The 23,339-nt window shown below is 44.0% G+C and overlaps 4 protein-coding genes across 4 annotated transcripts; 2 read left to right on the top strand and 2 right to left on the bottom strand.

Moving 5' to 3' along the window:
- The first annotated feature begins 5,798 nt into the window (after positions 1-5,798).
- On the top strand, positions 5,799-6,731 carry LOC127781620 (serotonin N-acetyltransferase 2, chloroplastic). Its single transcript, XM_052308606.1, has one exon. The coding sequence runs from the start codon at positions 5,926-5,928 to the stop codon at positions 6,526-6,528; it is 603 nt and encodes a 200-aa protein (XP_052164566.1). The 5' UTR covers positions 5,799-5,925; the 3' UTR covers positions 6,529-6,731.
- Positions 6,732-7,040: 309 nt separating this feature from the next.
- Positions 7,041-7,841, bottom strand: LOC127781369 (casparian strip membrane protein 2). The gene is made up of 2 exons (XM_052308316.1): positions 7,486-7,841; positions 7,041-7,398 (listed from the first exon to the last, which is right to left on the bottom strand). Exons 1-2 carry the CDS (start codon positions 7,839-7,841, stop codon positions 7,041-7,043), a joined length of 714 nt encoding a protein of 237 aa, XP_052164276.1.
- A 1,355-nt stretch (positions 7,842-9,196) lies between these two features.
- LOC127781119 (uncharacterized) lies at positions 9,197-14,146 on the bottom strand. Its single transcript, XM_052308025.1, has 2 exons — positions 13,372-14,146; positions 9,197-10,682 (listed from the first exon to the last, which is right to left on the bottom strand). Exons 1-2 carry the CDS (start codon positions 13,705-13,707, stop codon positions 9,279-9,281), a joined length of 1,740 nt encoding a protein of 579 aa, XP_052163985.1. The 5' UTR covers positions 13,708-14,146; the 3' UTR covers positions 9,197-9,278.
- Positions 14,147-19,325: 5,179 nt separating this feature from the next.
- LOC127781595 (ascorbate-specific transmembrane electron transporter 1-like) lies at positions 19,326-20,340 on the top strand. The gene has a single exon (XM_052308576.1). The coding sequence runs from the start codon at positions 19,444-19,446 to the stop codon at positions 20,158-20,160; it is 717 nt and encodes a 238-aa protein (XP_052164536.1). The 5' UTR covers positions 19,326-19,443; the 3' UTR covers positions 20,161-20,340.
- Positions 20,341-23,339: the final 2,999 nt, after the last annotated feature.

Genomic DNA, 23,339 nt, shown 5'->3' with positions numbered 1-23,339 from the left:
AGGCTCCCCCGATTAGCTAGTTACTCAGCCAGGGGTGTCCCATTCCACCCATGTGGTTGTACTTGTCTTATGTTCGGATGAAATTCCAAGGAAACGGTCCTTAAGTGCAAGAGCGGGAAACCGTACACCCGGTACGTTCCCCGGTCCGCGACTTTGGAAATTCATTTAGTTCGCAAGCACCGACCCAGGTGTCGGGTTTTCCAAGTCTTTTGTAAAACCCAAGTTTTACCCAAGATGTTTCTCAAATTTTAAGTTTGAAGGCGACCGTCGATACTCGTGCGGAGTGCATGATTACCGAGATGCAACTAAGTGGTTACAAGGGGACATGGTATAACAATTAACAATGGAAGGATCAGATGCAACAAGTTAGGTAGGTCCGCCAATCTGCCTTGCAGACGGGACAAGCAGATTAAGTGGAATCCTATCAATGCATAATATTTTTCAAGCAACATAATTAAGTTCAAATATAGGCTCAAGATGTTCAAAGGTGGCTTGCCTTGCTCGAGATCTTGAGCTTGATCCTCGAAATCCTCGCACTGCGGGTCTTCGGGCTCCGAAACTACACGCAAAACGGGACAACTCAGCAAACGGCGAAAATAAAGCCCTATTATTGACCTCTAAGCGTGCCATTGGATAGATCTCGAGATTTGAGGAATTTTGGAAGTTGAACGGAGTCAAACGGACTTACGGTTGGGAAGATATTGAATTTCTAAGATTATTGGATTTTTGGTCTAAAGGAAAAGGATTTATTTAAATCCTTTTTGAAAAAGAAAAGAAAAGAAAAGAAGGAGGGAGGGAAATTAGACTTCCCTCGAGCGGCTAGGGCGCGGCCCGAGAGAAAGGGGCGGCTCGGCCGAACTTAATGGGCCGGCCGGCCCAAGAGGGCGGCCCAAGGCACGCGCGGGCGGGGAGGGGAGAGAGAGAGCCGCTGGGCCGGGTCCATCCCGCGTGGTCCCGGGTGGGACCCGCTTGTCAGCGACTCGGCTCACCGTGAGCGAGGTGCACGCGGGGCGTGCTAGGGTTTGGGGAGGGAGGCACGGCGCATGCGCGCGGTTCGCGGAGGACGCGGTGCGGCGGGCCCACGCACAACCTCACGGCTCGCGGTGGACCGCGTGCACGGGGAGGGAAACGGAGGGGGGCGGCTGGCCGGGTCAGCCGATCCGGTCGCGGCCGAGGTGGCGCCGACGTGGCGCCTACGTGGCAGCCACGCGGGCCGTCGAGAGGAAGACGAAGGCGTCGGCCGCGAATGGACGGCAGGCGGCGGCGGTTTCTCCGGGACGCCGTGCGACGACAAGGGGCGACGGGGTGTACACCGGAATGACGAGAGAGAACGAGAGGGAGCGAGCCAACGGCTTGGATTCGCCGGGGGATGCTTGACGGCGGCGGATTGCGGCGGCGGCAATCGGCGGTGGGAGAAGGGGGAAACGGCGATGAGGTCACGAGGGGCCGATTCCCGGCGGTGAGAGCATCTACGCGGCTACGGGAATCCACCCCTTGCGCCGGATTAGGAGGAAACGCATCGAGGGAGGCCGGCGACGAGAGACGCTTCCGAGCTCGGGCGGCGACGGCAGCGAGCACTCGGCGAGCGACGGCAGCAGTCGGGGCGGCGCCGGCTAGCTACGGAGAGGCTACACATGCTACTACCGGAAACTAAGGGGAAGGGATGGATCGAGGAGGGGGAACGGGGGGAGACACTACCGTGCGGGGAAGGGGCGCAGTGACGATGGGCCGGCGGCACGGGAGCGATCTCTCCGGCCTCGGGCCGGGGAAGAGGAAGGAGAGGGTACGCCCGGAGCCCTCTTCCGCGTCCTAGCGCGCACCGGCTCCTCCGGCACACGCGACGGCGGCGGTCGGCGAGAGAGACGGCAATGGCGCGGGCGAAAAACGGGGAAGATTGGGAGGGGAAAAGGAAGGGAGGGCGCCTGGGTTTATAGGGCGGCGATGTCGGTTTGGAAACCGACCTTGGGCGGTCAAGGCGCGAGCTGGCGCTCGGCACTCGCGGCCAAAACGGCGACAGAGGCGGATGACGCCAGCGATGAAGAGAAAAGGGGAAAAAGGAGGAGGGGAAAGGGGGCTTGCCCCCTTGTCACTTCGGGAAAAAGGGGGAGGGAGAGAGGGCGACGCGGCAGAGGGGGCGGAGGGCTCTGCCTCCGTCCCTTGGAGGCACGCGCGGGGAGTGGCAGGGCCGAGTCGATGTCGACGGCGGTGACGGCGGACCGGTTTGGAGTGGAGCAGCGACACGGGCGGCAGACGCGGGGCAGGCGCGGCAGGCGCGGCAGAGGCTAACGGCGGCGACGACCAGGCGGTCGGCCACCACGGCGCGCGCGCGCGGGAAGCAACAGGCGGCGCGGCGATTTGGGCGGCGTCGGCGGGAGGCGGCAGCGAGGGCGGGGGCGCTCGACTCGGCGCGGCTCACGCGCACGCGTGCGCAGCGCACAGGCAGAGCGGGGAGAGGGAGAGAGAGAGAGAGAGAGAGAGAGAGAGCCGAGGAGGGAGGGGGAGATGGGTCGAGAGGGATTCGGCCCATCGAACCCGAGGGAGGCAAAATAGACTTTTGCGGAGGGATTTGATTTGGGAAGGATTTGGATTCGGGATTGAACTTGACGATAGATCAGGGCTTTGAGATTTGAGATGGCACGGACACTAGACAACAAGCAAAGAAACAGATTTCGCAATTAGGGCTTTTAAGAGATAGTTTTCCCGCTAGGCGCCACGACGGAACGGGCGCTACATTCTTGGGCCAGGAACTTCCGGGCAACAGAGAAAATTGAAATCGGGGACGTAAAACAGGTCCTAGCTAGAAACAATCAGGCACAAGGTAGCACAAGATGCAAATCACAAGATACCAGCAGATTCAAACACAGATCATGCACAAGTGAGACAAAGGCGATTTTTTCCCGAAGTTCGGATCACACGGATCCTACTCTCCGTTGAGGTGCTCAAAGAGCCGGGTCTCGATTAACCCCTTGCCTCACTTATGCAAAGATCCCAGAAGAAGTCCACAGCCTTCAACTCAACACTTCTAGATCATTTTCTAGAATTGAGTGACCACCAAGATCCAACTCACAATTCCTTCTAGAAAAGACCACAAGTGCAAGTTGCTCTACCTAGGACAACCTCTGAAAACTCAGCACAAGATTCTTTACTCACTTACCTCGTTTCCTTGCGGAGATGAGGAAAACCTTCACAAACTTTCCCGGAACATCCACAAGATCTTTGGAAGCTCACGGGCGACACCTAACCGTCTAGGAGAAGATCTCCAAGAGTAATAAGCCCAAGTGACAGCCCACAAGGTATCCAAAGTGCTCAAACAAATCTAATCTTCAATCTATCTCCAAAACACTCCTACACTCTAATCTAATCTCTCAATCTCACAAGATAGGCTCTAGATTTGAGTGGAGGAAGCAAAGGAAACTTGGGAGTGGCTAGAAAACCCTAGAACATGAAAGAGCTGAAGTGGAATGGCCAAAGGGTGACCTGGGGACGAAATCCATATATATAACGGCTAGGTGACGTCATCTAGCCGTTACTCACAAGTTTGAACTGGAAACCTGCCAAGAGGTTCCGGGCAAAAGTGCCAGGAACTTCCGGGCAGCACTTAGAAAAAATCTAACTAAACTTCGGTGCCCGGAAGTTCCGGCCAGAACCTCCGGGTAGCCCTCTCTGTCCCGGGGAGAAAGTAAACTTTGGTGTCCGGAGGTTCCGGCCAGAACCTCCGGGTAGACCTCTCTGTCCTGGGGAAAAACATTTCCAAAAAAATGATTCCAAAAACCTTTAGACTCATGGATATGACTCAGAGCACTTTGAATACCCTAGAACCACACTTGAAACCCCTCTTTATAGTACGGTTTTTCCTAAACTCAATTTCGAAAGTGAAAGACCTAGTCTAATCACCTTTAGTGTTTTTCGCACTTAGGAACATTCAAATTGGGGGGTCTCCTTGCATTCTTAGCCATCACAACTTGCTTTGAGACTAAACTCCTGTGAATAAACTTAATAAACACGTTAGTCCCCTTTAACCACCTTGTCATTAATCACCAAAACCCACTAGGGGGTTTAAGTGCACCTTCATAGCTGACATGTGGGGTCACTCTTTTTATTAATTTCCAAATCAAATTGCCACGTCAATGCCACATCTATGCCACGTTAGATGAAGATAGGTCAATTTAGACACGTAGGAAGCCAAAACCGCCTTCCAAACCTCCATGGGACCTATATTGCACCGGTTTTGATAGTTGAGGGACCCGTTGTATTTGGTTTTGTGGTTAAGGGATGAAAATTGGATTCGTTGACAAGTTAAGGGACCTTGGATGAACTTATTCCTTGTTTAGGCTAGTGAATTGGGCCAGGAAAGCAGGGAGGAGGCAGGCAGGCCCAAGCAGTGAAGAAGATGAACTGAATATGGCATTTTTTTCATTTTCTTCATACACATATACATAGTACATACTATATATACATATTCTTTTGTCAAAAATCTTGGGTATTCATCTGAATACCCTTGAATTGAAGTGGGCCCGCCCCTGGCTGTCAGTGTGTGTGAGACGGGTAAAGAAGCACGATGTAATTCTCGCATCACGACTTTACTTTCCCAGTGGAAAACAATGTCTTTATAAATAAATATGCGGAAGGCAAAAGTGCATGTTTTCATATGCTTACACACAATAATAACTTGCTGCTGTTGGTCGTCAAACCCCCCATGCCTTCAGTTGCATATATATTACCGTACGTACTTGTGTAATATATATGTGCAAGATGTTTGATCTGTAGCAATTTTACCATTGTATTGCTGGGTGTTTGTTTCCCTTGGTAAGGTGTGAGATGGTAAAATATGACGTGCAGTGAAGTAAGCTATTGTTGGCAAGGTTTGCTCAATACGGTATTTGCAGTTGAGGCATCAACAATCTTCCTACCGATCCCGTTTCCGATTAATATTTCCTTCCAATTAATACCGATGATCTTCGATTGTTTCCAATTAATACTCGTCCAAAATATTAGGCCCAAAATCTTCTTATATACTATCCAACAAGAGGATATTATATTACTCCACCATTTTGAAACCCAATTGAGAATAAATTTGCAGTAGGGACTACACTTACTATGAAAACGGATGGGGTGTCTTTTGGTCCAAATTGGAGCTACCGGAACCCAGTTCATCGGTCATCACCACGGTACAATTTTTCACAGCGCTCCGCACTATCCTCCTCAAGTTTTGGTTGAATCGATCTGAGCTGTTTGGTTGGGTTTCAGTTTATCCAAGACACTGGGTCAGTTTTGTTCTAGCCACACTTTGTCACCATTTGCCAATAAATGTTGTTACACTTGTCAAAGTTGAGGCGCCTAAGAGAATCTTGCTACATTTTTATGAGCCAATGATGCGTGGGACCTAATTTGTTATAAAAGACCCTTGCCACAATGTGGTTACAAATCAAACAGCTATTAACGTGATCAAACATGCCTAATCTTGGAGGTGGCAAATTATGGTAAAATGTGGCTAGCAACCAAATACCTTGTAAATGTTGAGTTGTTCTGTGGTGAAAATATTTTTTATTACCGATGATGTATATAATATAGAGTATGCTCAAGGAAAATGTCATTCAGTTTAAAAAAAGAAGCAAAGCATTGGAAGGTTGAAAATACAAATTCATTGATCATTGGTAAACAATATGTAGGCCAGTAAAAGAGCACTAGAGATTAGATTAGGATTAGAGAGGGATGAGCATGCCATCCATCCATACATACATGCATAAAAAGAAGAAAGAGTGTTTGTTTGTTTGTTGAAAAACAAGAGGATAAGCAAGCCATCCATGGCCACCCAAAATAGTTGTTGTAACGCACACCCAGCCCAATGGGTCCGGTGATCTGAATTAAGGAGGTGTGTTGTGTGCACCACAGGACATTGTCATGCAGATGCAGAGGTAGAGGCAGATGCAGATGCAGGCGGCGCGGCCCCGCGTTGGTGTCCGTCCTCGCGGTGGCATTCGGCCGTTTCCACTGCCCACCTTGAGCTTCAACAACAACTCCAACAGGAGTGCGTGTGCGTGTGCGTGTGCGGTGTCGGTGTCGGACTCTGAGCTTGCGGCGCGCGGGTTCGCGGTGCGGCGCAGCTCGACGGGGCTGGACGTGGGGGCGCTGAACGAGGTGTTCGCGCGGGTGGGGTTCCCGCGGCGGCAGGAGGAGCGGCTGCGGCGAGCGCTGGAGCACAGCGAGGTGGTGTGGCTGGAGGACTCGGCGTCGTCGTCGGCGGGGCGGCCGGTGGCGTTCGCGCGCGCGGCGGGGGACGGCGTGTTCAACGCGGTGGTCTGGGACGTGGTGGTGGAGCCGTCGTGCCAGGGCCTCGGCCTCGGCCGCGCCGTCATGGAGCGCCTCGTCGCCGACCTGCGAGGCAAGGGCGTCTCCAACATCGCGCTCTACGCCGAGCCCCGCGTCGTGGGATTCTACCGCCTCCTCGGCTTCGCCATGGACCCCGACGCCATCAGGGGCATGGCCTTCTACCGCTCAAGGCAACAAATACAAAACACCTCCTCCTAGCTCCTTTTCTATCTTCTTCTTCTCCGATCAATATATCCAAAACACATATTGGATTGCATTTTAATTTGCATGTGTATGTATGTATGTATGTATATTCAAGCTGATTATTATTGTCTAGACACACACACACACACATGCAGAGTGAAATTAACTCATCAAATACATATGTAGTTGCAGCTGATTGCAACCAGTAATCCATTCCATTCATCACACTTGCTAATTACACTTCATTCTTGTTTCACCTCTCTCTCTCTCTCTCTCTCTCTTGAAGAAAAGAAAAAAAAACAAGAATTTTCTGCTTGCTTAGCTTGTTGCACATTGCAGAAGAATACATACACATATATAGTATAATGCACACAAGGAAGGAACTAAAACAGGACACATGCAGCACATACCGGAGGGAACAGAGAAATGCAATCAAACCACCAAATCAAATCAAACTTGACGCTTTTGCTCTGCTTGCTGGAGCTCGTCATTGGATCGCGCGGATGAAGAAGCTAGAATATGATGTATTATGAGGCGGTGTGGTGGGTGCGGCGGGGCATGGTGAAGGCGGCCATGACGATGAGGACCATGAGGACGAAGACGGCGAGGAAGGAGGCGATGACGGCGCCGCTGGTGCGCTGGCAGAAGCCGTGGAATTGCAAGCATATGGGCACCCAGTTGGCGCGCAGGTTGCCCTCGTGCGCCACGTACACCATCGCCGCCGCCGCAGACGCTGCCGCCGTCAGTAAACCCACCATGATGGTGTCGCAGATGAGCAGCAGAAGCTTGACACCGGTGGCCTTGGAGCTCATGATGGTGGCGGCGGAGAAGGGCAGCGACAGTACCATGTACCCCGCCGCGATCGCATTCGCCACAATGAAGAACCTGCATATATATTTTTTCATTTCATTGATTGATTTATTACAGAATAATAGTAATAAGCTTAGTAGCTCAAATATATATGATGATTACTCGAAAGCCGGGAAGTCGTCGAATCTGGCGCGGAACTGGAAGTAGTTGGTGAAGACGGAGAGCCTCTCGTCGGAGGTGCCGATGGAGATGGCGGCGGCCAGCGTGGGGCCGAAGGCAGCCACCCTCAGCACAAAGTCTATCAGACCCAAGCACCGCCGGAGGCCGTCGCCACCGCTGCCGCCGCTGCGCAGTAGGAACGGCACGTCGCTGCTACCACTGCCAGCCTTGCGATGCCCCTGGAAAGGCGCCGGCGCCGGCGCCGGGGCACCAGCACCGTCGTATGACGATGAAGCCTTGCCGTGCCCGTGCCCGTGCTCGTCGACGTGGACGCTGCCCGAGGTGTCGCTCCCGCTCATGCTGCCTGCTTAATCAATAATCTCTTCTGCTTTCTTAATTTACTACTGCTACTATTTGATCGATCTATATTATCTTGGTGTTGGCAATCTATCCCCCTATGTATGAAGGTATATATAGAGTGCCCTCTGCTATATATACATATTACTCTATTTGCAGAGGAGTTGTAGTAGTTGTTTGGGTCATCAAATCATACTACTAACTGCTTAATAATCAAATATTATCATTGACCTGAGATCTTTGCTGGTTGTATATATATGTAAGGACTCAGCCTAAATGATGAGTTTCAATTCATATATGTGAGTGAAGAAAAGAAGTTGAGAGTTGTTGTTGCGGATGAAGTTTGCTAGCTCCATTACATTCAATCCACTATACATTGGAGCAGTTGTTTCATTGCATTAGCTGCCTGTTTGTGCCTCCTTTCTTTCTAACTGCTCACTCACTCACTCACTCTGCCATTTGCAATCCATCATGCATGCTGCACCATTTTGCTTTCTACCTGATCGATCAATGTAATGTACTACCAACTCCCTGCACTAATTATAGACTTCTCCGACGTTACCCAAAAATGTCCTCCCAAGTCCCAAGTTTCAGTTCTGTATTGTATTTCTTCAGCATTCTCAAACTATCAGAGATTCAGAGACGGCACTCCAACCCATTACCTGAACATCAATAAAATCCGTCACGCCAGCTGATCCCCGGGAGCTACAAATTAATCATTTCATCACACTCCATGTAGTAATTCAACACTTCACTTTGGGCAGATTTAATTTCCCTTTCTTCCAAAAATTGATTTATCGGGATAACGACATTACTCATAAACCATATTTGTATATTCTCTCCGGAATATTACATGACATTCGCTTTATTTAAGGAAACGGCACACAACAGCACTCATACCAGTGGCACAAGACAAACCCCCAGCTCATCATCAGGCAAAACCATCCAATTCATGTGCAAGCACAACGGTACAGAAAAGTCTTAGCCAACACCGGGAAAATGATTTCATCTCTCGAGAAGATATACACTCGTTTTGTGTATGCCATCTAAATAATCAATTAAAAATATGAAAAAAAAATTGGTAATATAGATTAATATGAAATATATCACTCCACAAACATACAAGTTTAAATTTAACTTGTACAAGCTGTAAGAAAAATAAAAAATATAGTTGCGAATGTGCGAAGGAGCTAGCCAGATCTCGGACTCTGCTTTATTGGCAAACTAGCTAGCTATTGTACTCCGCTTTAATTTGTTCTCCTCTGTTTAATTAAGTGTGCGCGCCTACATGATACAATAACTGAGAATGGATATTCAATTTGTCATGCTAAATCAACACTAGTACAGTAACAGCACGTGGTAATATATCATATTTATTTATGAAATGAAGGAAACAATTACAGCAGCAAGCACATAATTAAGAAATATGTTATTATTGGTTAATTGTGCTTGTCCTCCGTTATGATCATCTTGTCGATGTTGCTGAGCACCTCGGCATCCCTGTGGGCCATGTTGGTGGCGTCATCGGCGGTGAGCGGCGGCGGTGGAATGGTGCAGGGCTGGTAGTCGGCCACGTACTGCTCCCTGGACTGCATCATGAAGTCGCGGTCGCGGCCTCGGCGGGGGCACGCCATGGACTCCGGGCACAGCTCCACGGCGCGGTCCGGCACGGTGGGCTTGTAGCGGAGCAGCGAGGCGTAGCGCGTGAGCACGTGCAGCATGTAGTCGTAGACGTAGTCCATGGCCATGTCGTCCGTGGCGAAGGCGCTGCCGGCGAGGCCCATGCGCTGCGCCTGCGCCGGGTGGGCGTTGCCCCATCGCACGGCGAAGCGGATGTCGCGGCACAGCTTGGAGCGGGAGGGGTCGATGGGCCAGTAGTGCTTGCCGGCGGCGAGGCCTCGGGAGAAGAAGTCCTGGTAGGGCGTGGCGACGGCGAGGACGGGCGAGTCGCAGGCGAGGATGTACTTGCGGCTGACGGACCAGGAGCGGCCCTGCACGTACAGCTTGTAGCGGTGGCGACACTGGCGGGCCAGGTTGGAGTCGCGGAAGGCGTTGCGGTTGGCGAAGCCCCAGTCCTGGCGGTACAACCTGACCGTGTCGTCGGGGGGGAGGGAGTGGTTGCAGCGGAGGAGCTCCTGCCGCAGCGGCGACACGTCCGGGTTGCCCTTCCAGTAGGCGTAGGGCTCCCTTCGGCTCCACGGCAGCCGCGCCTTCTCCTCCGCCATCTCCGCGAGCAGCGGCGCCCATGGCCGGATGTTCACCTCCGGCCATCCCCAGAAGGACCAGTCCGGGAAGAGCACGTCCAGGGTGGAGGGGTCCTTGCAGTAGCGGAAGAGGGGCGGCGCGGCGGCCCGGTCGGGGTAGGCGGCGGCGCGCACCTCGGGCATGTCGTCGCAGTTGAACATGAGGTCCAGGTCGGGGACGCGCCCCGGGTAGCGGCGGAGCAGCTGGAGGATGCCCCACTGCGTGAACACGTCGCGCGTCTGGAACGCACGCCGGTACGTCTCCACGTAGGCGCGGCCCCCCACCACCAGCAGCCGGAAGTGCGCCTGCCGCCGCCCCCGCTCCACCGCCTCCCGACTGATGCCTGACGCCACCCACGCCGCCAGGTCCAGCTCTATGTGCCGGAAGTAGGACGGACAGTAATCCACCGTCGACGTCTGTGGTGGCGGCGGCGACATCGATGCAGGCGCCGGCGCCGGAGCTGACGCCGCATAGCGGGGGCATGTGCCCGTGTCATTGCCGCTGCCGCAGGTGAATGGAATTGGAATGGAAACGAGACTAGTGCGGTGAGGCCTGTGGCGCCGTGCACCGTCACCATTGCCAAACTGCAGGAACGACGACTGCTCCATCCATCCATCATGCATGTACAGTACAGAAAATGATTAAATTTATTAATTAAATAATATATAATCGGTCAGATACTAGCTAAGTATAGACGATTAGGTAAAATAACCAGTACTACTATTTATTACTTAATTAGTGAGGAATGAATTAATAGTCTAGTTGTAATTCCATTGATGCAAAGCATGACGGGCGACCAAGACTAGCTAGTTGTAAGGAAGAGTGGTTGTAATTCCATTGATGCATGCACGACCAAGACGACGAATCGACGAGCAACAGGTACAGCTATACATCTCCATCAAATTTATTAAGTTGCCGTATGGAAGCCGTTGTTTGTCGATCTCCATCGGAAGCGCACAGCTTCAAATATTGTTAAATTAAAATCACTTTAGGTCAAGATGATAATGGCCTAATGTATGTTTATTCAACCATCATCGATTGTGATGGATTGGACACGTACTCACTAGCTCGCTTAGCTATCTAGTTCTTCGATCGCTCAAAGTCTGCGAGCCAAATTAAAAGTCGAACAAGTTTTTCCACATGTTGTGGCGCTTAATTTCAACGCGCGGTTTTGTTAGTAAATGAATTATTCCAACCTGAGATCGTACAGCGGTGAGTAGTAACGTCATGCATCCTTATATATTCTATGTACTTACAACGTACGCAGTTGACTCAACTCAACAGCTAGCCTCGAAGAACTTATATCATTCATACACGTATATATATACTTATGCCAAAAAAAATCAGCTATTTTACGATGGCTAAAAACAACCAACCATATACGCGCATTACGTAATTATTATACTACCCTTAATCTTAATTTCACTATAAATTCTAACTAATGAGGGGTTAATTAGTCATAAGTAATGAAGTGTCTCCTTTTAATTTTGTATCTCTAATGGAAACATATACTCCTAGCTCCGTCTTAAATTATAATGTCTATATCTTTTTACACGATCTTTAATAACATACTTTGACCATTAATTTATTTCAATCTATGTTTTCAACAAACATGCAACTAGCATCATAAGAAAGTACTTTTAAAATATGAATCTAGTGATATAACGTGCATAATAATTAGTATATGTAGTACATAGTTAGATTATTAGTTAAAAGTTACCGAGTTTAATTTTTCTTAAAAATAGGACGTCCTACAATTAGAGTTCTATTTTTTTAATCAATAAATATGTGTGTTCAAAATTAAGTAAACTACATGCATGCATATATGTACTACTACTGTTTTTGGCGATTTATAGTGCGTTGTGATGCATGATCATCTGGTTTACTTTCCTTGTGAAAAACCAAGGCGCGCGGCCGCAGAACCATAGAACCACTAGTAATAGTAACATAATTATATGTACTAGTAGTGTTTTTTCGCTCGTTATAAATATATCTGATGCAGTAGCCTTTTGATAGGATTAATATATACTCCCTCCGTATTTTAATGTATAATACAATTAATCTTTTATCAGTGTTTAACCATTCATTTTATTTAAAAAAATTATGTAATTATCATTAATTTTATTGTGACTTGATTTATTCTTTAAGCATGGTATTTTTATATTTGTAAAAAAAATTAAATAAGATAAATGTTAAACATTGCTTAAAAAATCAACGGCGTTGTACATGGAGGGAGTACTACTAAGCTTAATATCCCCAGGAGTTAATCAACTACTCCAGCTTAGCTTAACAAACTAGCTACAGTGCCGTGTATCTCGTGATCAAGCACTTTCGACGTGAACACGGACCATACTGCTTGCATGGCTTTGCTTGCTTTCTACTGGATCTATATATCCATCTAGCTATCTATATTATATTAATTGATCTGTCAGTCGTCTACAAGTACAGTTATAAGCCCAACTATATATGCATGCATATATATGCATACAAAATACAATTTGGGTGAAATTAATTAATTTAAGATGCATATCCATTGATCGAAGCGTGTTGATTCAGGTGTATACATGTGTAAATTAATATAGAGGGTGGAAAATGGAAATGCGCACTAACAAGCAGCGCTAGCTAGTTTCCGTGGATCTGTAGCTAGCTATATATGATGTGGTCATTTGTTGGTGGAAAGAAGAATTAAGCTAGTCAACATTCAATGCGTGACAGCATGAGCATGCTGTAAGTTAGTTACCACTAGTAATTAGCTAGTAATCCAGGTGCTAAACCAAATAAAACTAGCTAGATTGTATTGGGTACGGTGTTTGACGTCAAACTTGGAAATTATGGCCGGCCGGTCGGCATGTGTTCACAACTTTACCAAATTTCATCGTTACTAAATTTTGGTAGAGTAAAAAAACTAAATATAATCTCGATCACAATTAATTATTACATACCTTATATAATATAATTTGGAAAGTTCTTTCTCTCAGAAGAAAAAACTCCACCAAAATAAATTTGTTAACCCCAATATATGTTGAAATTTTAATTGAGGCTGATTTGAGCGACAAATTAAAGTTTCGTATATACTAATTTCAATTTCATCAACTAATAAATAAATATAACTCCTGGGCCTGTGGTCGTGCGTCGTACGTGCATCGTCGCTAGCTGCTAGCGGTAAAAAAAAACAAGTGGATCGATCGCATCGGAGTTGAATGAATGAATTATATAAGGTATATGCATGCACGATCGAATTGATATATTGAAGAAAGAAATGATAATTGAGCGAGGGACTTGACTTACAACGGCGCCGGTGAAATCGACGAGTTGCGGCCAGGTGGTGGTGGTGGTGGTGGCGACGGCGGCGAGCAAGGCCAGCAGGACGAATCCGCCGACGACGACGACGATACCCACGCGACCCGGCGCCCGCACTCGCTTCTTCACCGCCGACGACACCCACGTTGACCACCAATTGCTGTAGCCGTAGCCGGCCTCCTCCTCCTCCTCCTCCTCCGCCGCCTTATTTGAGTCCGGCTGCTGCTGCTGCTTCGTCGTCGTCTCGCCCTCTTCCGCTACCTGCACCAAGGCCACGCCTTCCTCCTCCGACTTCGACTTGTGATTATTGCTACTTCCCCTCATGATCGATCGATATATTGTATTTGATCGATCTTAATTTGGTTTAACTAACTATATATTAGTAATAGTATCCCGATCGATACATGCATATGCATGATGCATATCTAACTATAAACCGGCAGGCGATCTATATCGATATAGATATGTATATATGAGATGACCGGAGAGGAGAGGAGATCCAAGTATATATGCATACATGAGTGAGCTCTACATAGATAGATAGATCAGCTGCTTCTAGCTGCTGCTCATCTCTCGCCCTCTCCTAGCTAGCTAACTCCTTCGTCTTCCCTCTAGCTAGCATATATATATATATATATATGACTTGAGCGGCTAGCTAGCTAATTAAGCTACATCTAGCTATCTATCTCGTCTCTTCTCTTGCCATCCATCAATATATATAATCAGGAGGGAGCTAGCTTAATTAGCTCTGTTTATTTATATGTTTATATGTGGAGTAGCTAGGAGCGAGTCAGCTATAGCTTGCGCGGTATATATAGACAAGTCTCCAGTCTCAGTAATAAAGTCAGTCGTACGTCGTCGTCGCCTGCGCAGATCGTCGATGTACCAATTAGGAGTACTAGACAAATTACCTTCTGATGATCGATTTCCTTTTTTCTTTCTTCAATTAATTATTCCATTCCCCTCTTATCGATGGATTGACCGGCTGGCCATAAGGAGGATGTTTCCTAACCCTTAGACAAAACCAAATCCTATTTTTTCCCCAATCTTTTTCAACAATACTATATATGTACATGTACTATATATGTGAAGCAGTAATCCAATATTAGTATTACAATACTAGAGAAGGGAAATTTTAATTTTGACACAGTGGCCGCCCGGTTTATCCATTATCTTTAGAAAAATATATAAATAAGGGGAAATTAAATTGGCGAATTGTTTACTTATATATAACACTCAACTAATTAAGCTTGCGCAACTATTAGTTATTGATATCTCAGTCAAAATCCAAGTCCATCATGGTAGCATATAGTTGCACCAATATGCAGTGAATATTTTTTTTAATAACAAATCTCAAATATAATTTGTTTGAAACTTAATTTAGTTCACAGGTTCCGATACAAAAACATTGACTTACACAATCCATACATAATTCTACGCTAAACTTACACACGTACGATCGAAATATTAATGGAATTGCTAAAAAGCGTTTGACAGTTTCTGTCGTAAAACTTTTAAATACATATATGTCATCGTCAGATTGCCTTGAGATTTGTGTGGCATGCAAGGAAAAAATAATACCCTCAAAACTTTAGAATTTGTTAACATCGGAGGATTGCCACGACAATCAATTTGTGCGGCCTGCAAGGAAAAGTGGGTTGCAAGCTTAGCTTGTGGCGCTAGGCACAATGTCCACACGTGAGTTTCGATAAGTTATATACAAGTTATCTATAAGTTACATCCTAATTACAATAAATTATAATGTAATTATATTATAATTATATCAATTATAATATAACTACATTCTACGAGGATGAGCTGCTGGTGTTCATGATATACAGTACGTGGTTTTATTTTATTCTTTTTTTTCTAAACCAAAGCCGCCATGCAGTACTGTATATATGTAGGAAGGTTGATTTGGCTCGACGGCCTGGCAATCAATTTGACTGCAGGGTCAAATTAGCTCATGTGCTTAATAATATAATTATCCACTCGACCGATCGGCAAGGTTACGCATATGTTACGGCTGTGTTCAGCACCCCTTTTTCCAACCATTTCCTTCGTTTCCTGTGCACACGTTTTTTCAAGCTGTTAAAATGTGTGTTTTCTAAAAAGCTTCTATATAAAAGTTGCTTAAAAATTAAATTAATTTATTTTTAAAAAATAGATAATACTTAATTAATTACGCGCAAATAGACCGTTCCGTTTTTCATGCGTACTGTTTTGGTTGGTAACAAGAAATTGCGAACACACACAAATACATTGTCCATATTTTAATGTATGACGCCGTTAACTTTTTAACCAACGTTTGACCCTTTATCTTATTCAAAAAATTTATGTAATTATCATTTATTTTATTGTGACTTGATTTATCATCAAATATTCTTTAAGCATAACATAAATATTTTATATTTACAAAAAAATTTGAATAACATGAATGGTCAAACGTTGTTTAAAAAGTCAACGGCGTCATGCATTAAATATGGAGGGAGTAATATATAAATAACCAACGGGCTTATTTAAGTTTGTCCATCTATATGATCTGGCTTGCTAGCTTATTTATGTGGGTTTATTAACTGTATTATCTTAATTAGGTATTGGTTTCGTGCAAACGGCGAAAGGTACGGATGTTACGTTCGAAACACGTTGCGTACGTACTGTGCTATCTAGCTAGCCAAGTACTCCCACGTACTACTACATGTGCCGATCCCGATCATGCATCCAGCTCCCTCAAATTTTGACAACTTGATCTTTTAAAAAAAAACTATTTTTACAAATGAACTACCGCCAAAACTTATTTCAAAACCGACCCATTTGTTCAACACTAAATCGTGTGGCGCTGAATTTAGACACCTTAACGCTAAATAGCATGGCGCTGAATGTTCATTGGCACGCTGACTTAGCCTTTTATCCGTGGTAGCACGGCATTCAGCTCCAATTGACGTGGCGTTGAAGTGTTTATGTTCAGCGCTACATGATTTGAGGCTGAAAAATAGGGTCATTTTTTAAATAAGTTTTTGCGACGGTTCATTTGTAAAATTAGCTTTTTCAAAGGGATAAATTGTTAAAATTTGTGCATCCAGCTACCTAACTAGCTACTCGTCTCATCTCATCTCTATAAGTATACTCCATATAACTAACAAACTACAGTAATTAACTAATTGTCTATGCCTACATGTGTACGTACTACATAAATATAATAAGCAACTGATCATCGAAGAAGTTGACAATTTATCGAAAATGATTCTAATAGGTCACCCGATCACACAAATTTTTGACAATTTGATACTTTAAAAAACTAATTTTACAAAAGAATCGCCATCAAAACTTATTTAAAAAATGACCTTTTTTCAGCACTAAATTGTCAAAATTTGTGGCCCAATCACACATAAGCACATATATGCTCTGTCATCTTTTCATGCACGTACATTTAACTTTGAATGGATTTTTCTCCCAAACTATTTATCTAATCTATTGCTCTAATTTATATCATTGTATTTATTGTAATTAAATCTTTATATTCCGATAAAATAAAAACATACGTTTCAAACCATTAAAACTTAATGTTTCATATGTTATAGCGACATGTTTCAATATGTGTTTTATCATGTTTTACAAAATTCACACCACTACCTACCGCTCAGTGGCGGAGGCAGCGTGGGGGCTGGGGGGTCTTTAGACCCCCCTACCCCCTAATGAATCATTAGGGCCCCTATTAATACCCCTACAATTTAAATCCATATATTTATTGCAAGGGGACTAAAATAGATTTTGTCTGAAATTGTTAGAAGGCCCAAAAGGCTAAAGAGCCTCCACTATAATTTTATCCTGGCTCCGCCACTGCTACCGCTACTCTGATCTCTCTTCTCTCTCCACTCCATACATGCATACATTTTAACAGAGCAATATATTCCAGCAGATCTCGTGCTAGCTGACGGTTTCAAAAGGAAAAAAGAAACATCTAAGCTACTCCCTCTGTCCTAAAATTTAAGTAATTTTGATTGGATGAGACGTATTCTAATATTACGAAGGGATTCGTAATATTAGGATGCATCCCTTTCATCCAAATCTATTATATCTTTGGGACGGACTGAGCAGTGAACTTATTTCGCGACGAAAGCTTAGAGAATGGACACGTCTTGGGCACTTAACCCTCCCGTCATGCCTACATATATACGATGAAGCAAACAAAGAAAAGCAAAGCAAAAGCTAGTCCAATCGATCCAATTGATTGATCGAGCGAGGGACTATATATGTCGCTATACCACGAATTAATTGAAAGGTACGTGTTGAAAATCAACATTGACTGTATAATTGTTGCTTTGTGTGCAATAGCTTAATTGGCCAAGTATTAATTAAGAGTAGTATTTTTTTTTAGACAGTGTACACTATAGCTAGCTAGTCAATTAACACAGTCTCTATAAAGTGCAACTAATTTGATAACTAATTACTACTCCACATGATATATGTAGACTATTACAATAAATTATTATCAAGCATCTTGATTATACATATAAAATACAATTTTATTTCGTTTTTATTTCTAGGCAAATAAATCGAAATTTTAATTTGCTGCATATATACTCCCTCCGTTTTTTAATAGATGACGCCGTTGACTTTTTCTTATATGTTTGACCATTCGTCTTATTCAAAAATTTTTATGCAAATGTATAAGATATAATCACACTTAAAGTACTATGAGTGATAAAACAACTCATAACAAAATAAATTATAATTATGTAAATTTTTTAAATAAGACAAATGGTCACACGGCGTCATCTGTTAAAAAACGGAGAGAGTAGCATGCAATCTATGTTTAGTTATAAGTAGAGCTAGCGTGGTGAGGATGCGGTGCATGCAGATAGCCACAGCCACACCAACGTATGGTTGCCTTCCTATTCAGGGAATCTAGATAGATACCTCATATAGATGTATCACAATTCGATTAGCGTTCATTTGGTTCAAAGGATATAATAGGGTGTGGATTGGTTTGGGTCAAACTTATTTTTCAGTCTGTTTTGTTTGAGAAACGGTGAGATGAGTAATCCCTAACAAGGAATATTCCTAAGTTAGAGTTTAATATATAGGCTCTGTTTTTTTTCTCCAACAAAAGTTGGATTAAATTTTGGATACTTGTGGCACGCTTTTCAAACTGCTAAATGGTGTGTTTCGTGTGAAAACTTTATATATGAAAGTTGTTCTAAAATATCAGATTAATCTATTTTTCAAGTTTGTAATGATTAAAACTCAATTAATCACACGTTATTACAACCTCGTTTTGCGTGAAATACTTAATATTTGTCTTCATCTTCATCTTCAGAATATTCAAACACCACCTATATATTCTTTTTTTTTCTTATAGTTTATACAGATAGAAATTGGAAGTAGTAAAAAAAATTGTAACTTAAAAAAGAATGAACATACCGTATTGTTGTGTCAATTTTATTAAATATATAGTGAGAGAAAAAACAATATTTACATATTCCCTCCGTTTCAAAATGTTTGACACCGTTGACTTTTTAGCACATGTTTGACCGTTCGTCTTATTCAAAAAATTTTGTGAAATATGTAAAACTATATGTGTACATGAAAGTATATTTAACAATGGATCAAATGATATGAAAAGAATAAATAATTACTTAAATTTTTGAATAAGACGAATGGTCAAACACGTACTTAAAAAGTTAATAATGTTAAATATTTTGAAACGGAGGGAGTAGTAACTTTAGTAAGAAATGACTGGAGATGATCGATCGAGGACATATATCCGCTCGAGGGCTCTAGGGGGGAAAAATCATTGTCAAGAGATGGCCGGGGGGGAGCGGGTGATATGATATATCGAGTTGATGTGGATGGCTTGGCTGGCTAGCTGTGGCTGCGGCTGCGGCATCTGCGCGCGCGGCGGCAGGGCGTCCACGTAATTGTAACCGCCACCCAACTAACTAAACTAAACTAGTGCTTTCTTTTCTTTTCTTTCTTTCTTGCAGTTGAGTTGGGGAACACATACTAGTGCTACGCACTAGCTACTCAAGTGCATGAGCTAGCTCAAACAATCGATCGATGGCGATGAAGGCGGTGATCAAGGGCGGCGATGGCGGAGGCGGGTGCATGGTGGTGGTGGCGCACGTGCTAGCGGTGGCGGCGACGGCGATGGTGTTGGTGTGGTGCGTTCACTTCCGCGGCGGACTCGCCCTGCGCTCCCACAACAAGCAGCTCATCTTCAACACCCACCCGGTGCTCATGGTGCTTGGCCTCGTCGTCCTCGCCGCCGAGGCCATCCTCTCCTACCGCTCCCTCTCCATCATCGTCAGCAGCAGGGACGCCAGAAAGAAGGTGCACCTGGGGCTGCACGCCGTGGGGCTCGCCCTCGGCGGCGTCGGCATCTACGCGGTGTTCAAGTACCACGCCGAGGCCGACATCCCCAACCTCTACTCCCTCCACTCCTGGATCGGCATCGCCACCATCTCCCTCTACGCGCTCCACTGGCTCCTCGCCTTCCTCACCTTCTTCTTCCCCGGCGCCTCCCACGACACCAGGCGCTCCGCCGTCCCGTGGCACGCGCTCCTCGGCCTCCTCGTCTTCGCGCTCGCCGTGGGCAACGCCCAGCTCGGCTTCCTCGAGAAGCTCACCTTCCTGCAGGCCCCGCCGCTGCGCCTGTCCAGGTACGGGGCGGAGGCGCTACTCGTCAACTTCACGGCGCTGGTGGTCCTCCTCCTCGGCGTCGCCGTCGTCCTCGCCACCGCCAACGTCGACTCCACTAAATACACCGCCATGTAATTCCATTTTATTATACATATATTTCATCATCTTTTCTTTATTACTCTACATATAATCGATCGATCTAGCTACACACCCGTAGTACGTAGTGTCGTACCATATATACATGCATCGCGCTGAGTGTGTGCGCGCGCGTGTCATGTGGCTTTGTGTAATTAATTAATTATTATTATTCCTTAATTCCATCGTGCATCTTTAATTACCATGCATGTATATATATCTGGCCGAGTGTAAATACTATATATATGTATGTATGTATGTATGTATGTGTGTATGTATGTATGTATGTATGTATGGATACACACTTACGTCCTCATCTGTAAAATACATAATATATTGCGTCTCATCTGTGTACGTATATATAGCAAATTGTTTTTGCCGTCTGCTGTATAGCTTGTTATATATCGCGATTATACTATCATAATTTTACCGTGAAATATAGGAGTATATATATGGGCGGGCCTTGGCTTTAATTTCCTTGCTTTTTTATACAAAGCAACATATATAATATAATGTTCTTTTTTTGTTGCACGGAAAGGATTTACTGGTTGGGCTACTATACCAGCATCAGTATGAGATGCAAAAATAAATAAAGCAAAAAGAAAACGACAGCCTAATCGAGAGAGATGTATCCCCAAAAGTTAAAGCTAGGAAAAAAACAGCACTTTAAATAGTCATCAACAAAATATTTTGTTAAGTTAAAGCTAGGAAAAAAACAGCACTTTAAATAGTCATCAACAAAATATTTTGTTTTCTACTTGAAAACCCAAACAATTAACCTGCATAACATGACTATGAGACACATATGCATGTTAATATAACTAACTAGTGTTATGTCCGTGCGTTGCAATAGGATTTTTTTCTACAATGTTAATATAGGTTTTTTTCTATATGTTTCTTTTTGTTGATTTTCACATGAATACATACTAGTTATTTTGGTGCGGTTGTTTTTAGAGACAGTTTTTTTAAGTGGGAAACTATGATGATAGAGAAAGAGTTTAAAATACTGACAATTTGACATTCTCACTATTTTCTAAAACTTATTTTACAAATAGCCGTAGCAAAAACTTTAACTAAAACAACAAACGCCCTTTGTCTCAGCGCCAAACACCTTACAAGTATATTGATTATTTCCCCAATAAACGAAAACTTTTTTTTTGTAAATATTACGTATTTAATTCCATTCCATATATGCATCGCGCTGGGTGTGCGTGCGCGCGTGTGGCTTTGTAATTAATTAATTATTACTCCTCAATTCCATCGTGCATCTTATACCATGCATGTATATATATATGGCTGAGTGTACATACTATATATATGTACGTACGTACACATCTGAAAATACATAATATATATTGCGTCTCATTTGTGTATGTTTATATACGGATTAAGTATAGCAAATTGTTTTTGTCGTCTACTGTATATCTGGTTATATATCCCGATTATACTATCATAATTTTACCGTGAAATATGGGAGTATATATATGGGCCAGCCTTGGCTTTAATTTCCTTGCTTTTTTATACAAACCAACATATATAGTCCCTCTCATTCATATTATTCATATTGATATTAATGAATCATCAATATGAATATGGAAAACACTGGAATGACTTATATTGTAAAACGGAAGAAGTAGTGTTCTTTTTTGTTGCACGTACGGAAAAGGATTCTACTCGTTGGGCTACCAGCATCAGCATGAGGTGCAAAAATAAATAAAGCAAAAAGAAAACGACAGCCTAATCGAGAGAGATGTATCCCCAAAAGTTAAAGCTGGGAAAAAAACAGCACTTTAAATAGTCATCAACAAAATATTTTGTTTTCTACTTGAAAACCCAAACAATTAATTAACATGTATAACATGGCTACGAGACACATATGCATGTTAATATAAATAGCTAGTGTCATGTCTGTGTCAGTGCGTTGCAATATGATTGAAATTATATATAGGTTTTTTTTCTATATGTTTATTTTTGTTGATTTTCACATGAATACGTACTAGTTATTTTGGTGGGGTTGTTTTTAGAGGCGGTTTCTTAAGTGGGGAACTATGATGATGGAGAAAGAGTTTAAAATAGTGAAAATTTGACATTCTGAAAATTTTCTAAAACTTATTTTGCAAATAGCCGTACCAAGTACTTTAACTAAAACGCTAAGCGCCCTCTTTCTCAGCGCCAAACGCCTTGCACCGAGATCCAACGTCTCAGCGCTAGAGGTCTTGGGGCGTAGAGCATCCGCCGTCTGTTTATAGACAAACCAATGACCAATCATTTCGAGTAGCTCAGTTGTGGTACAATGATTTCTGTGCTTTTGATGGTCCAAACCATCCAACATTTCCCTTATTTTCTCCACAAACTAGTACCTAACCAGAAAAAAAATATAAAAAAGCCAAAAATGTGTCGCTGCTGTTAAGATGCAAACTAGGGTTGCTAGCGCTACCGAAGGCAAGAGCTACCATCACACCGCGTTCACTTCCATGCTATACAAGGCATGTTAATTCTTTTTAATCCGTGGATGCATGTTAGTGCCAGCGAGCTCAAAAGGTCCCTGTGTTGAGAAGTTTGCCCTTAGCACCAAGAAGTTTAGCGCTAAAATTTGGTTCATTTTCTAATATAGTTTTTGCCATGATCTAATTATAAAATAAGTTTTGTAAAAGGGGTAAAATACTAAATTTATGGTTTAAAGTAGTTGAGAAATACTGGGTTTTGGGTAGGGTGGTTTTATTATGAGGCGGTTTTTTAGTGGGGATTTCGATGGCGGGGAAGGATGACGATGACTCTACTTTTAAATTAGTATACTAGTGTTGTGACCATGCTATTTTACTGTAATCAAAACAATGTAGAATACATAAAGCGTTGATACATGAATAGCAGATAGTGGGGTCATAGCAGATTCTCCTGCGAATATTGTATAGCAAGCGATATGGCGAACGTTATATATTCCGATAGCGAAATAAGAAAACCACTCAATTCTGCATATTTGTGAGGTAGAGTAGTGCTTAATTTACAGAAACAATATCATATTATAGGCGACATATGAGTTATGGAGATAAGTAAAAAAATGCGGTACTCTTCCTTCATGTTGAAAATAATTATCTATTTAGACAAAACTAATATCACACTTTAAAAACATTGACTACCAATAACTTCTAAAATATTTGTCTTTATAATCATGGAGACCA

This window comes from Oryza glaberrima, chromosome 8 (genome assembly GCF_000147395.1).
Source record: "Oryza glaberrima chromosome 8, OglaRS2, whole genome shotgun sequence".
NCBI lineage: Eukaryota > Viridiplantae > Streptophyta > Magnoliopsida > Poales > Poaceae > Oryza > Oryza glaberrima.
Note: the sequence above shows the minus strand (reverse complement) of the source record. Positions and strands in the feature narration are given on the sequence as shown.

Coding starts and splice junctions, on each gene's coding strand:
- LOC127781620 (XM_052308606.1), top strand. CDS start 5,926: ATGCAGATGCAGGCGGCGCGGCCCCGCGTTGGTGTCCGTCCTCGCGGT.
- LOC127781369 (XM_052308316.1), bottom strand. CDS start 7,841: ATGAGCGGGAGCGACACCTCGGGCAGCGTCCACGTCGACGAGCACGGG. Junction 7,399..7,485: donor GACGACTTCCCGGCTTTCGA/GTAATCATCATA, acceptor ATATATATGCAG/GTTCTTCATTGTGGCGAATG.
- LOC127781119 (XM_052308025.1), bottom strand. CDS start 13,707: ATGAGGGGAAGTAGCAATAATCACAAGTCGAAGTCGGAGGAGGAAGGC. Junction 10,683..13,371: donor TCGATTTCACCGGCGCCGTT/GTAAGTCAAGTC, acceptor TGGATGGAGCAG/TCGTCGTTCCTGCAGTTTGG.
- LOC127781595 (XM_052308576.1), top strand. CDS start 19,444: ATGGCGATGAAGGCGGTGATCAAGGGCGGCGATGGCGGAGGCGGGTGC.